Source organism: Lagopus leucura, unplaced genomic scaffold (genome assembly GCF_019238085.1).
Source record: "Lagopus leucura isolate 7727_CA_CO unplaced genomic scaffold, USGS_WTPT01 Super-Scaffold_1, whole genome shotgun sequence".
Taxonomy (NCBI): Eukaryota; Metazoa; Chordata; class Aves; order Galliformes; family Phasianidae; genus Lagopus; species Lagopus leucura.
This window is the reverse complement of record NW_024962250.1, coordinates 8508595-8523907: the sequence shown is the minus strand read 5'-3', so window position 1 is coordinate 8523907 and position 15313 is coordinate 8508595. Positions and strand designations below refer to the sequence as shown.

General features: G+C 39.6%; 1 protein-coding gene across 1 annotated transcript in view; it reads left to right on the top strand.

Moving 5' to 3' along the window:
• Positions 1–7470: 7470 nt before the first annotated feature.
• Positions 7471–15313, top strand: part of LOC122175089 (cytosolic phospholipase A2 epsilon-like) — a 30144-nt gene continuing 22301 nt past the window's right edge. Inside the window, exons 1-2 of the mRNA XM_042862502.1 lie at positions 7471–7566; positions 8830–8943. Coding sequence (XP_042718436.1) covers positions 7471–7566; positions 8830–8943 — 210 coding nt within the window. The remainder of the gene's footprint in view (positions 7567–8829; positions 8944–15313) is intronic.

The following is a 15313-nucleotide window of genomic DNA, read 5'->3' as shown; positions in this document are numbered from 1 at the left end:
TAAAGTAGGTTTGCACTGCTAGTGAATGTTTTTTTTTTTTTTTCCATGTGTATATTTACATAAGTGTATATACAGTAAATTAAAGGTTAGAAAATATGGGGTTTGTTGATGGGTTTTTTGAATTTATGAATGTGGAACAGCAACACTTCTTGCAAAAACACAAGTAAAAAATTAAATGTGAAGATAAATGAGCTACAGGTATTTAATATATTTCAAATTCAGTGCAATTAGAAAAAACATGGAACAAATGTAGACAATCCCAAGGGAAAGAGATAACTAAATTTTGTTATAACGTCAGCATTAAATTTTATTGCAAATAGCACACAAAACTAAACATAAAAAGATATAGAAGAGCCAAGATTTACTGTGTAAGATGCAGAATTTCTATACTTTCGAATTTACAAGTTTTATTATGCCAGCAATATTTGGGTTTGGAAAATCCTATGGAAGTGATCATTCCAAACCCTCTAGAGAGTCACAAGCTGCTCTTCTGGTACATGCATAAGCAGCTGACCTGAGATTGTATTTTTAATTGAATATTTGTGATGTTCAGAGTATCCAGTTTAGCATCTACTTCCCATTGGTTTCAACAGGTCTAATAGTATTTCTTGTTATTACAGACAAGGATGCTGTGAGAATAAAAACATTAAAACAGAAATATTCAGATTTTGTGGCAAGGGAACAAGCTAAGTGTTTTAAACTGATATCCATGGGTAATTCATGAATAATTACATAATTTTTTCAGTCCTTGAATGTATACAAGTAATACAGGCTTTGTGCAGCTACTATAAATATCACAAGGCAATTTGTTGAGATCGCTTATCTTTTGAATGAAGATCAAAATATTTATTTGATTTATGAAAGATTTTAATAATGCAAATACTCTGCAAACCTAGCTGTAAAGATAATGCTTCAGCCAGCATCAGATGCCCTTAAGTAGTTCAAATTTAAATGAAACATAGTGACCTGTGTTAAAGTAACATAAATTGACACACAGAGCTGTGCGTGGTTTGTTGTAAATGATGTAATTGTTGCCAAAATAGAAAATAAATTTTTAATCCAAAATGAAACATTAACTTAGAAAAGGTTGAATTTTTTTTCCTCTTGCTGTCATGTTCTGCCTTTCTCTCTCTTGCTTTGTGCATTCTTCTATGTCTTTAAATCTGTGTCTTCTTCAGTCTCCCATTCTCACCTCCAATTACCTCTGCCCCTTAGGGTTGGTCTGACCTTGTCCCAGCTCTTTTTCCAGGCCCTCACACTTCCACTCAATTTGCAGCCCTGGTTCAAATATCTGTGGAGCTTGAATGACTGTTTATTTGTCTGTGCGCATCAAGGGCTCTTCTCTTTGTGATCTCTGCTGTTGAATTACACATTATCTTTTGGCATTGCCTTTCCTCTGCCCCAGCTCCAAATCCCTCCTGGGCTTCCTTGTTTGTCATTATGGAAAACCCCTTTTGGGGTAACAGATGCATTTGCTGCTTTTCCCACTTGTCTGTCTTCCAGCTGGACTTTTGGCCATCTTCAATTGTTGCAAATGGAGCTCCCTTCTTTTCCCACTGTGGCCTCAGTGACTCCAAGTTTCAAGTGGTCTACCTCTGTTTACCCTTCCCTGACCTTAACTATAACCCTTTTGCTTCCCTTGCTGTGTGTTTGTTGTTTTGTTTATAAGGAGGAAAGCCTCATTTATTCTGATGCTGCCACAACAACCCTCCACAGTACCCCCAGGGGCTGAGCCTGTCCCGAGGTGCCCTTGCCTCTTGCAGGCAGTCTAGCCAGACTCTGGTATGGGTGAAGCTCTTGCATGAGAACTATGAGAACTGGATCTTCTTGTCAGTCCTCCCCTTGCAATTCTCAATCATCCATGGCAGTCCTCCTCCTGGGGCAGTGAGGGCCTTCACCCAGAGACAGGCAGCAATCCTACATAATACTCCTGAGCTGAGGCTGGGACACCAGCCCCATCTTTCTATCTGCAGTCAAGCCCCATTGCATTGCCTCAGCCACTCAGAGCTCCATGACATCATGCAGGCCCCTGTAACCCAAGTGAATCAAAATATGTGACCTGTGCCGTAGCGTGTCTACAGCTGGAAGAAGGAGGAAGCACAGACATTTGGGACAGTTGTTCTCTTTCTCTCTGAGATATTATGGATGTGGCTCCCAGCGATGCTCCTCAACAGAGACCTGCTCTCCTGACTCCCATCCAGTCAGCACTCTTGGTTTATACTTAGTGGAGATACTTCGCTCATGACTTAGGGGGATGGGGCTGGTTAATTTGCTGGACTCATCTTGCTTTTTATTTTTAAATGTATTAATTAATTGCACAGAATGCATGCAGAAGATTCTGGTGGTCATTTCTCCTCCTGAGTCTGCGCTGAAGCTTTGTATGGTTTTGTTCTCTGGAGTTTTGATTCTGATTCAGCTGCTAATTTGGAGTGTTTTCCTAGGGCAGCCTCTGGGTGTACTAAGGCATTGAAGGAATGCAAGTGACAGATACAGATGTGGGCATTTAAAAGCTCTTTTTGTTTTGTAGGCTGGGAGAGTGTCTCTTTTTACAGGAAATAGAAGTAATTTCATAAAATGATCTCCTCAAAGTGGGAGACAAACTAGAGGGGAAGATGCACTGCAAAATTCAGGCCCATGCTGCATTATGGCTTTAGCACAATAAAGTAAGCATCATATTTTCCTCAATATTTTAAAAGGCAGAAGTCTTGACAGCTATGGTAATAGGAACTTCATACAATAGCACAGCGACCTCTTTAATTTTAATGAATATGTTCTCCTTCTTGTTGTTCTCCTTCTTGTCTGCGTCTAGCTTTTCTTTCTTAACTATTCATTATCTGTAGGTAAGTGAAGGTATTATCATGCAATTGCACATTTGCCCCAGCCCTTCCGATTATCACAGGGATGCATCAAGCACTGGGAAGCTTAGGGAGGTGAGTCAGCCTGTAGGATCCCAAGGAAAGCAATAGTGGGGTTTTTGAACACCCCGTGAGGTGTGTGAGTGCTCTGACAGTCTGCTCGGGTGAGCACCATTGAGGACACAAAAGTTAGTGAGATCTTCAAGGTACTCTAGCCATGGTGTTGTGTGGTTGGCAGCATAATTGAACGCTGTTCTGTAGCCTATAGAATAATCAAACAAAAAATTATTACAGACTATCTGAGTGGAATGAGCATTTTTTTGTGAGTGTCCATGTTGCACCACGGGAATGATAGGAAGTATCTGCCAGAGCAGATACAAAAGAATATAGGTGACAGGGTAGAATTCCTTTCTGAGAACACCTGTGCCCAAACCCATCCACAATAAAGCACTATTACGTATTACTATTACTCTGTGTTACCAGAATGAGTGATAAAGCTTCAGAGAACACGGGGGCCTCCTTTCTAACAGGATGGATTCCCTCAAGCCCTCATCATGGTACACTGCCCCACAGGTAGCACTGAGTGACAGCTGTGTCTTTTATACCATTGAACACTTTGAGCTCCTTCTGAAAGCCTGTTTCCTGCAAGCTTCCGACCTAAGCCCAACACACCTACACCATTCTCTTCCACAACACCCTTCCCACTCAAATAACCAAAAAACTGTGAACTAGAACACATGACGTCATTAAATCCTGCTGCTGAGATTCTGATCATTGGGCTGCTCAGACTTTTGGACATACGGTCTGTGAATTCTTGCCAACTTATAGCTCTCTTTCTCTCTGGTGTTAGACACTGGGAAGATCTGGTCCCTTGTGCCCTAGCAGTAAAACTTTTATTGCCAACTGATGCTTTTTGCACCTTCTTCTCTTTCAGCTAATAATTTATAAATTGGTTGTAAATATACAGAATGTTTGCGCCTCTCCTATTTCCTTTCCTCTGACGAGATAATGGAGCATCCTTTGAGAACTATAATGATCAGGTATGGAGCTGCAAGTTTCTACATATAGCAGTATACACTTTTAAATCTTAAGCAATTAATCCTTACTTTAATTTTGCAATTTCTGGTCTCCAGCTGGCTCTCATCCAAAATAGTTTCAGTAAGTCTGTGCTCCAAATTCTTCTTTAAGCACTTATTGGTTTGGATTACTATCTACTTTGTAAATGCATTACCTGGTTTATTTCTGAGATTTGATTGATGATGTAGTATCTCAGAGAGATCAGGATCTGTGAAAGAAGATGTGGACAAAAATTGCATGAATATGTCCTGTAATTTAAGACAAACTGAAGTGCTTTAGTCGCATACGCATAGTAGAACCTTAAAATGTCTTTTGTGGTCATTTTTAATCTGTGACCCATGATCACAGCTGGTATGGGATCTGATGGCCTGTAAGACGTACCTCGTTATGAGCATGGGAGACATTGTCACATCCGTCACACTGTTCTTGTGATTTTCAGTTCAAGTTAATCATGTATGTAGTTTACAGAAGTGTGGAGGGTGAACAACAGTTTAGAAGAATGTGGAAACTATTTTTCCAGCTTACTCCTGGGAAACCTTCTCCAAGTGTGAAAGATGTCCCAGGTTCAGTTAACTACATGTGCAGAGAACTTTATCACTGTACAGGTAACCAATAAGGACTGTACATTTGAAACATGCATAAAATCTAAGAAATCCTGTGAGGAGTGCAGATGTCTGCTTCGATTAGGCTGCTCAAGGAGTGGTAAGTGCTGATTTCTATCCAGTGTATCAGTAACAGTAACACGAAATAAACATAAACAAGCATTTAACTTTGAGTGCACAGGTGTGAAAAGTTATTAATGATGTCAGTTATTAATTATGATCTTTACTCAGAAAATAATACCTCTCATTATTAGAACTGTCACATCTTGATGCATACAAATGCTGATGCATACATGTAATGGATATAAAGCACCACACTTTTCTCAGTGTAATCATTATGTCCTAGCAGCAATGTATTAAAGAATTATAAAGCCTTAAAAGGAATATATTACAGAATTTTGCAACTCTGACTAAAAGTTTGTCTCAAAATTCATTTCCTAGATTTCCTCTCACCTGTGAAAGAGGTCAAGATGACAGACAGCAGCAGTGTCCCTGCCCCCAGTGAATTTCCTCTCCTCTCCTTCCCAGATCACCTTCACTTACTGACCATAAAATGGTCTGAGACATTGCCCTTCCTACAGGAAGAGGATGTAGCTGAGCCAGAATGACTTTGCTCTCTAAGTTTATGCAAAAGTATGTGTTTGAGAACTTGTAACATGCAGATCACAGCAGATGCTGTGCGGGATTTTTGCTTGCCAAAATTAATCCCAGGTTCATTGTGTCTGACCTTTCTGAAGGCAAGCTTTTATTGCAGCTAGACAGGAGGGACACTGGCTATAATCATCTGTGGTCCAGTCCAAGATGGTGATAAAAGAAACCACAAAACTATTGTTGAACATGTTAAAGCATGGGAGTTCCTCCTGGAGCTCCATTTCTCCTCAGTGTTTCTGTGCAGTCAAACATAATACAGATTTGTTTGTCAAGTCATTCTCCAAAATGAATAGTGTGTGTAAATAAGAATCCTAAGTATGAGAGGGAATACTAGGAACAGCAAGCACTAAAGGAAGTGAGTAGTGTGCTATTTGCCACCATGACAATTATAGTTCATTAGTTCTTTGAGGCACTTAGGTTACCTGTCCTTATCTATCCTCAAACTGCTGAAATACATTATGTAAACAATTGATTCCTCTTGGGGCCTCTGCTCTTTATTATAGAAATTGAGACAACTTGAATTTGTACAATCAGGTTTTGAATTAGATAACATCAGTTTAATCATTAATGACAGGCATTAATGACAGCCTTGGAGTTTTCTTCTTTTGTGATGTTTCCTGTGGAGTCAGTTGAGTGGGAGAAGAATAACTTGGTTTTGCTGAAGGCTGAACATACCCTACCAGACAGCTCAGTGTGCATATAACTGGGCATTACCTCGACAGATGTGCAAGTCTGTATGCTGAGTCTGTGTATTCTTCACTACTTGAAGGGATGCACCACTTTCCTTGAGGACAGGGATTCTCAATCTTAAGAAAATCCATCACCTTTAGAGGAGTTTCTGAACATCATCATTTATGCTAATAATGGTTCTCTGAACTCAACAATCTTGGGAAACCTGGCCTGGTCTAATAACAAGTATACAATTATTTTAGTGTCCTGTGTTTGAAGGTTGGGCAAGTCTCCTTTCCTGGCAGGGCTAGAAAAGAACTCTGCAGAAGAACTTTGCAGGAAGAGTTCTTCAGGATGTCTCTCAGAGTGTCTGTGACCTGAGGCCAAAAGATGCTCCTGTACTGTAAGTGTGGGCAGAGCTGCTTTTCATGCTGGAATTACTGATGCTATGACACAGCCTACTGTTACTAGAGCTGCAAGTTTGTTACTTGTTTTCCTGTGTTTCAAGATAGTAATTTCCACTGAGTATGCCAGGAGATGTTCGTGTGCTCTTTTGTTCATGCTCATCAGCTGAATAAAATCTCTGTAAAATAAAGTTAAAACACTGGATGGTTGTCCCATTAACATATTTCATTGATAAAAGTGTCTGGCAGCTGCTGAGTAAGTTCAATTGCCTTTCTCTGAAAAATGTACAAAATGATCATTCTTATCTGTTTTACAAATGTTATTTTTTGTGGGTTTTGTTTGTTCATTTTTGTTTTTCTTTTCTAAAAATTTATTTAAGGTACTGCCAGATGCAGTAGTACAGGGCAATAACCGTAGCAAAAGGCATTGACCTTGAGATCTCTGCTAACCCTTGCAAATGTTCACTTCTTTCTCCTTGCCATCTTCGTGCAGGCAATCTGGGACAAGTTCTCCATGTCCTTCATTCACCTCCTCTTTCTACAGCCCAGCTCTGAAAAGGAAAGATCCAGCCTTTGCCTTGCTTTCCAAGAAAGAAGAAATGGAAGCAATCAGGATAAGCCAGGAGCTGCTGGTTGGTGTAACAATGTGTCAAGTGGTCGAGGTGGTACCTTCTGGGAGTGGTTCCTGCAGGGTGCAGGGCTGTGCCTCTTTGTGCATCTTTATGGGAAGTGAGTTCAGATCTGCCCAAATATATTGAGGCTCTGAATGAAGTGGATGAGTGTGTGTCTGCATGTCATGGGTAGTTATTTACATACAGAGACTTTCTACAGGGCTCAGTGCCCATGCTACAGGTGGGAAGTGCTGAGTTGGAAAAGCAGACACTAGGGGCAATGGCTTCCTTGCTTTTTCTCTGCTAGGTAGGACAGTGCAGGCCCATTCTCACTGTGCCAAAAGAGTGCAGAATCGGAGGCCCAGGGGCAAGAAAAGGCTGGGAGAGGTGCCTTAGCTTCCCAGTCAGAGGAAGATACTGCATCCCTTCCAGCTGTTGCTCTTTCCCTGTAGGAGCCTTTCCCAGTGTAGTCATCCTTAGTGCTCTCTCATATCCAGCAATGGGAGGGGAGTCCTTCACTTATAGAGATGAGATGGGTGGAGCCTCAGGTCATTTTATAAAATAACTTGTCATTGACTCCTACAAGCATAATCCTACAAACATGTCTCAGGAACTGCTGCCCGTGGAGGTGCCAGAATCACTCAGTTATGTGTATCCAGGGAAGACCATGATGCCATTGGGTACCAAAGGACTAGAGGTAAGAAATTCACTTTAAAAGTTTGTTTAAGGTCCAGTTAAGATGTGTTTGACAGAAAACAAAATCTGGCTTTATGACTGTATTTATATACATGAAACTGTACATACTGATTGATGGAACTAGGCACTGATGTTTCTGCATAAAGAAATACTAAGGTGAAATGTTTGCTTCACGACCATCACTGGCAAAAGTCCTTCTGCTGTCACTGTAGCCAAAGATTTCTGTCTTATAGGCAATATTGGAGAAGGCTGACTAGCAAGGGGACAGATAGTAGAAAAAAATGAAAATGGAAGGAGACAGTGTTTAGGGGAGTGAATGATCAGACCCAGATTCACTGCCCCCAAAAAAGAAAGTTTTCTGTATTTCACATTTTTTAGAAAAAAAAAAGGGGGGGCTCATGCTTCTTCCAGAATCAAACATTACTCTTGTTAAAAACCAAGTATTTCCATATTAATATCAAAATCTTGATACATTATGATTGAAGTAACAACCTCTTTTTTGTTATTGTTCTTGGAAAAGAGCTATGGACAAGGTAAAGATTAGAGACTGGGAATTATATTTAGTTTCCACATTCCCACTTTGTTCCAAATTGTTTTTGCATTCTCTGGATCATTTCAGTATTTGCATTTGATTTTAACTGTATTATATTATATATTGTCTTCTGTGCTCCTGAACTAGATAAAGGCACATCACTTCGTGAAACAAACAACAATTTTCTAGGAACTGTCCCACAGTAGTGTTTTCCTAGCAAGCTTTTCAAAAGGGGCTACTCTAAATTTTAGAATCATTTTAAATCTTCTGTTTCCTAAAAAAAAGAGAGAGAAAAAAAGGAATTTTGTGTTTCAGTTTTTGCAATTGCAGCGTTTCCTGTTTGAGGTGCAAAACCAGAGCAGATAGTTGGAAATCTTTTTCATCAATGTTTAACGACTCCTGAGAGGAGGAGCAGGTTGCCAAAAGGTCACATTCAAAACAAAACCCACGCTTTTAGTCATGAAATAAATTTAGGCACTTTTTTGGAGTATCTTGCAACTGAAATGGCTTCTCTTTCATTTACTTTCTGAAAGGGTTCCCCCTGTCTTGGTTTTGGTGCCAGTGTGTGCTAAACCATATGGTAGTCTGCTTATTGTGCTTAGCATTGTGCCACAATAAGATACAACCAACAGCTGTTCTAGCTGGGGTTTCAGCATGAGTTACTGAAAGTAGGAGTTAATAATCTAGCATGATATACTGTTGTTGTTTTAATGTTATCAATTATTTCTTCAGGGTGAAGAAGACGCAGATTTTTTGCGTCATTATAATCCTTATGATTATTCTGGAGGTGCTGGACCTCAAGAAGAAGGTGAAAGAAGTATTGAACCTGGCAAAGGTGATTTCAAGGTATTGTAAATAAGGGAATTTTGAACGAAAGAGGGCTGGTGGTTTTGTTTTGCTGAAAGGAGAGAAGGCTCAGCCAAATAAGTAATGATGGCAGCAATTTGAGTGTTACAAGGAAAACATTTTAAGATTTATTGTTTGGATATTTTTTGTCTATGATATTTAGAACAGCCACTCATATTTCTCTTTTCCATTTAATTGGAAGTATACAGAATATCTGCATACTGTTTTTATCCCTGTTATTTGTAAAGGAAATCGACTGTTGTATTTCCAATTCTGCAGTGATTTTCATAAATGAAATGGCCAAAAGTAAGTGATTCATGTTCTTCTGTAATGGTTTGCAAGTGCAATCTTTAGCTTAGCAGTTTAGGGGAGAGTTCTGGAATATTGATCCCTGATTTTGCATGACTTCTGTACTACATCAGAGGAAAAAAAGGAAAGGTAATGAAGTATTCTGCTAAAGAAGCAATGTTTGAATGTATTTAAACTATTTATTGTATTTGATCAATACTTTATTTTTTTGTTAGAAATTATTGATTTCAATGAGGATTCTCATTCTACTACTTTGCCATTTGTGAAATAAGTACAGACATTGCTTCCTATCTATCTGGATAAGAGAGGTTTAAGTGAAGACATAAATCACATATAGCAATGTCATCACAAGAAGCATCTGAATTGGAGATAGATGGTTTAATGGAAATGTGCATTATCATTGATTCAGACAAGCTCTACTGAAACAAAAATGAACCTGAAAAAGGAGCTTTATCTGGAAGTCAAAGCACCATTGTAAAAAAGCAGACAGGAGTGCCTTGCAATAAGATATATATATATTATATGTGGGTAATCTGAGTACAATTTAAGCATCAAGAAGTTACAGCAAATTCTCATTTCCAGTATTTTTACTTTTTCACATACACTAGTTTTCAAAATTTGACTTTTTTTATTTATCCAGTACTAGGATTTGTGTTAAAAACAAATCAATGTCACTTAAAGATTTTTCTGTATTCTCTCAGGATATGCCCCAGAAGTTTGAGATCTTCCATGCTTTTAGTCTTGCAGATATTTAGCTTACAGTCTCTATCATCTACAGGCAGTAGGGATACTGAAACTTTGAGGCATGCATTAAATGAAGAATTTTGTAGATAGTAAAATATGCTGAGAAACAATGAATTAATGAGACTTTAGTACAATGCTTTCTACTTAATAAGTGAGAAGGAACCCAACCTCATGAAGAAGGAAAGCAGTAAAATTTGAGCTCCTGGATTTTGATAATCTATGATAATTATGCCCATGACAGGTGACATCTTGTCTCCATTTCTTAATCTCACACAGTGATGTGTTTGTTTTTACATTATCTGCTCAGGATACAAGCTTAGATCAAAATCTTGTCATGGTGGTGAGATTTTGAGGGAACAGCTGTGACAGTGCTGTGGACCAAAAGAAATATCTTATGTGTATAGAATCACAACCTTCTTCTATACCACTACTCTACACCTGTCTCTTATAGAAAGATGATTTTTCACATTTCAAAATTTGCTGCATGTTCTTGCATCTGGGTTACATGACCACGGTTTTTCCTTCTGTGATTAGAACATAGCCTTCTATTCTGTGTGCCTGCATGATCATTCCTTTGTGTGAAGGACACATGCATGCTCTTATCTTCTGCTCAGTCCTTTTCAAATGCAAATGTCACTGAAACATCAGAATATTTAAATGAGGGTTGCCACCTGCTAAGAGGAATCACATGTGTCTATACACCAACATGCTGATTTTTATCTACGTTAAGAAATATATACTATTCAGGCCCAAACTGGTACTTTGTTTCGTGCAGGCAGAGCCCGGTCTTGTATTGCAGGCATCAGTGCTTGTGTTAAAATGTTTAAGGATTGCAGCAGGTCTCATATGACAATTAATTTAGAGGAAGAGAGGCAAAATAATGGGAATAAAGTTCTGAATACAGCAGGAGCTATGTCTCTAAGAGGCTAAGATACCTCATAGTTCAGGACATTTTGCTGTTGAGCAAGGAGTCCTTCTTGCAGGGTTTATGTAGCTGTGAGAACAGCAGTCCTTTAACAGAAGAGGGATGGATTAAATCCTCACCTGTGTGCAGAGTGGCTCCGTCTTCTGATGGGTTTTGGAGTTGCTACCCTGCATAGCAAGGCTAGGAGGAGGTTTCAGCTGCTGCCTCTCATACAGGTGAGATTTTGCTGTGAGCACCAGCAGCACTTACTGCCACTGGCGTAAGTTCCCACTGCTTAAATTACGCATTCCAGCATGTCTCCTACTTCAAAAATAAAGCCTTGGAAATTTGAAGGAAGCCACTTCCTATCGGCTCTTAGCTTTGAAATAAACTCTCTCTTACCCACATTTTACATTCAAAACATAAAACACCTCTTCATTAAACCTCTGGATTCCTCTCAGCATCAGTAGTCATACATAGATTTTTCAATGTGTTGTGTGTCACGTGGTAATGTCTGCCTTAGGATGAGACTCCACAAATTCCTAACTGCTGTCTGATGTAAACACCCATTTTAAAGCTATCAGGATTTATGTAAGATGAATCTCAACCTTCTGCTGGTTAACCTAGTTAGTGTTTTTCTCTCACGTTTATTCTGGTTGAGAAGAGCAAAACAGGACTAAAGGTCAGTGCCTTTTTACTGACAATTTATCTTATTCCCCTGGCTAAAATTTTACTTATGGAAATAATTTTTTTATGTGTAGTTGGATTATCTGTTTTCAAAATCTGAACAAAATCTTGTTTGGAACATCTGTAAATACAAAAAGAGAACAATGTTAACAGTACTGAAATAAATGAGAAACCAGCTTGAATTGTCAGACTGTAAACCTCTGCAGAAGTTGGGATTGTAGGGCTTTGAATACCCACTCTGTATTGACCAATATCTTCTTCGAAATTTTCTTGGAAAAATATTTCAAGCACAGTACCATATGCACTGTTTTTACTGGAAAGTATTCTGGGGCCCATAACTGCTATTTGTATGAGGAAGCAATGATCTGAAAGACACAGAATGAGCTGTGGCTTTATCTGTACTTGCCATGCTGCTGTCAGCACAGGTGAATTTTCCCTGCTGAAATCAGGGTTATTATGGCCACATGCATGAAAGGAGTGTTTACGTTTGGCTGTGGAAGAGTTTGATTCCAACAACATCCAGCCAAGACTTCTCCTAACAATGCTGAAAAGAAGATCTGATAAGAAATTACGTTCCTAAAACATGTAACATGCAGCTTGTGGAAGCCAATGATGCTGACAGCTGCCTCCTCAGTGCTCCCCAGTTACCTGCACAGCCAACAGCTGAGGTGTCACAGCCTTGTTGTCTGGAGGTGGTAAAGGAAGGAAACAATTAGAGCAGCAGTTTTTCCAGCATGGAGTATTGGTTCCTCAGGAATGAGGAAGAACTTCAGGGACATCACCAAACACAGCAGCCAGCCATTCTCAACCTAAGAAGCATGCTACAGTGGGTTCCCCTGGAATCTGCTATGGTGGTGGTAGATGGACTTCAGAACACTGGCACTTAGCTTGACTGAATGATGTTCACAACCTGAAGCATTCTAATTACACCTGTAGAAATACTCCGTAGAAACTCAAGGGCGTATGCTCTCTAAAGGGACCTGATTCACAGATATAGCTCAAGATAGGCGTATCTTCACACACCCCCAACTCTAGATACACCATCAGCAGCAAGGTATTTTAGTTTCTTTGATTTGGTCTCTGGCTACCATCTAGTTAAATTGGCACCTGGAGATGAAGAAAGGAGCACCCTGGTGACATCCTGTGCATGATTTCATCGCTACAGAATGCTTCTCTAGGCCAGGAATGCAGGGGGACATTAGTAGAGAAGTTATCTTTGCCAGGAAAGGCTGCCATGCCAGTAGATGACATAGAAAAATATGCAGGCATTATTACTGGGTGACTGCAAGAAAAATGTTTGGGTGGAGGAGAAAATCTTTTCATGGTTTTCATAGAGAGCACTTTTTTTCTTTCAACCTGATCAGAAGAAATGGTCTTTTCCAATGTTTGTAAATTTCTTGTCCTCAAGTTTTTTTTTTTTTTTTTTTTTTTTGTTTGTTTGTTTTGTTTTGTTTTGTTTTTTTAAATCTCAACTAATCTTTGCAGGATGGCCTGTGGACTAGCATGCATTGTGGTTGCATATTACCATAGGTAATTGTACCAGCACATTTTGGCACGTGGTTTTCTTTGCTTCCTCACCACACTTTTTCATGCAGTCCTGAAAGAGGCCACCTCCTCACAAGACCAGATGGCAAACATTCCATATTTCATTTAGAAAATCAACAGCTGAGTGCTGGCTTGCAAGTAAGCTGCTATATGATAATGGGGATAGTATTCATTACACACACTGAAGATGAATTTCAGGAATTCTGCACGATGTTTCTGTTTGCTTAGACTGACTTTGGAATACATACCAATCTAAGAAGGGCTATATTCAATACTGAGTGTATGTTGGCTGCCTCCAGAGGTTGAAGAGCATATTCTCCTCTCTGGAATCAATGGTGTTGGATGACTACTCTCTGTTTTGGGCAAGCAAGTACCATATTCCACTGACTGATGAGACATCTATGTTAAAACAGGCAGCTAACACTGAAAACCAAAATATGTGCTGATATGGTATATATTTGATAATAGTTTTGGGATACTATGAGACGAGAGTAATCTACAGTAGATATGATGGAGTTGTGATAGTCTGTATCATTGGTACCACAAGTGCAGAAGATGCTGTTAGCAATAGCCCATGCTGGAAGAGGCTGCTGGATGAAGAAATACAGAAGCTGAAGAAAGCCATGGACAGAAGAAGTAAAAAAGGTAAAGAAGAATAACCACCTTCTGTTTTCATGGACTCATTAGGAAGAACTGCCATGTTAGAGCCACTTGTGATGTGACAGGATGTATTATACAGCTAACATAGCGTAGCATTAACACCAGCACTTTTTGATGGCTGCGTGCCACACATTCCTACTTGTAAATGTGAGTGTGACCTTAAAGAGGGCTAGGATAGACTTAGGGACACACAAATATGCCAGGAATGCAGACTGCTTGGAATCCTCATAGAACTCACTACAGAGAAATTTCTGTTTTGATATTCTTGCTAGACTGAGTGGGAGAAAGTTGGATTATTTGTATGATGGAGGAATCCTTCATTTCCACCAACATAGTAATATGGTGCCAAGTTTCATACTGAGTTCTTTTTCTTTTGAGAAGTGGTGGAAAAGTGGAAGAGAATATGAATTCTGCTTTGTGTCTGATGGAGGTGCTGTTTGGAGAACTCCAACAACCTTGATTTCCCTGGGAGCACAGAGAAACTGGTAATGAACACTCTGCCCTGTTTGTGCACAGGTATCTCAATGTGCTACACTGCTTGCAGATAGCACTTGAACATAACGCGCACACAAGCACAATTTCGGAAACACTGAACTAATGTCAGGGTGACAGACAAAAATCAGTGAAACAAGTCATAGACCAGCCACCCCAGTCTTGCTCTTATTAAAAATAATGATATTTGGTGACAGCACTAAACAATAGTTGTAGCATGCCCCTTCCTTGCTCCAGCACTCAGTTCTGCTTGGTGTCTTTCACCATGCAAGCCACTGCAAAAAGCCCCTCAGTGCGTGCAGCATGATAACAGCAGTAATGCTAACATGTAAAAAGGTCATAATAGGTTATACATAGACTGAATAACAGGACTTATATCCTTTTCATAGAATCAAACAATCATTAAAGTTGGAAAGAGCACTAAGATGATCTAGTCCAACCATCAACCCATACGTGTGACGGCTAAAGATCATGTTGTTCAGTATGACACTCACCCTTTTCTTGAAAACCTCCAAGGATGATGACTCCACCACCTCCTTGGGCAGCCTATTTTCTTTATGCATACATAGCTGGTATTTTCTTTGCATAACTAAACCCTAACACATCATGTTACAATTGTCATGAATGCTTTTAAAATACATTAATTAAGCTTAATATGTTACTGGAATTAATTAAAATAGTAAACCCTACAGAGAGCAGAAGAACTAATGGGACCTGACCAGGTGATTTCTGTTCTCCTTGGTTTTGGTACCACAGAACTGCTATGGGTGCCCTCCAGCTGCTGGGTTCAGGCTGGCTGCTGCTTCTCTGTAGTAGCTGGCTTGTGGCACCTGCCTTTCCTGCAGCATGAGTGCTGCACTGGATTTCTGTAAGTTCTGTCATGTTTTGTGAAACCTTAGGATGTCTATTTGAGAAACCCATGTCTGAGAATGGATTTTCCCATATCAGTTGTGGAAATTTGGCCAGCACATTAGAAAATCATTACCTTGGAACTGAGGGACAAATGATTGATCAGATAAGAGCAACTGT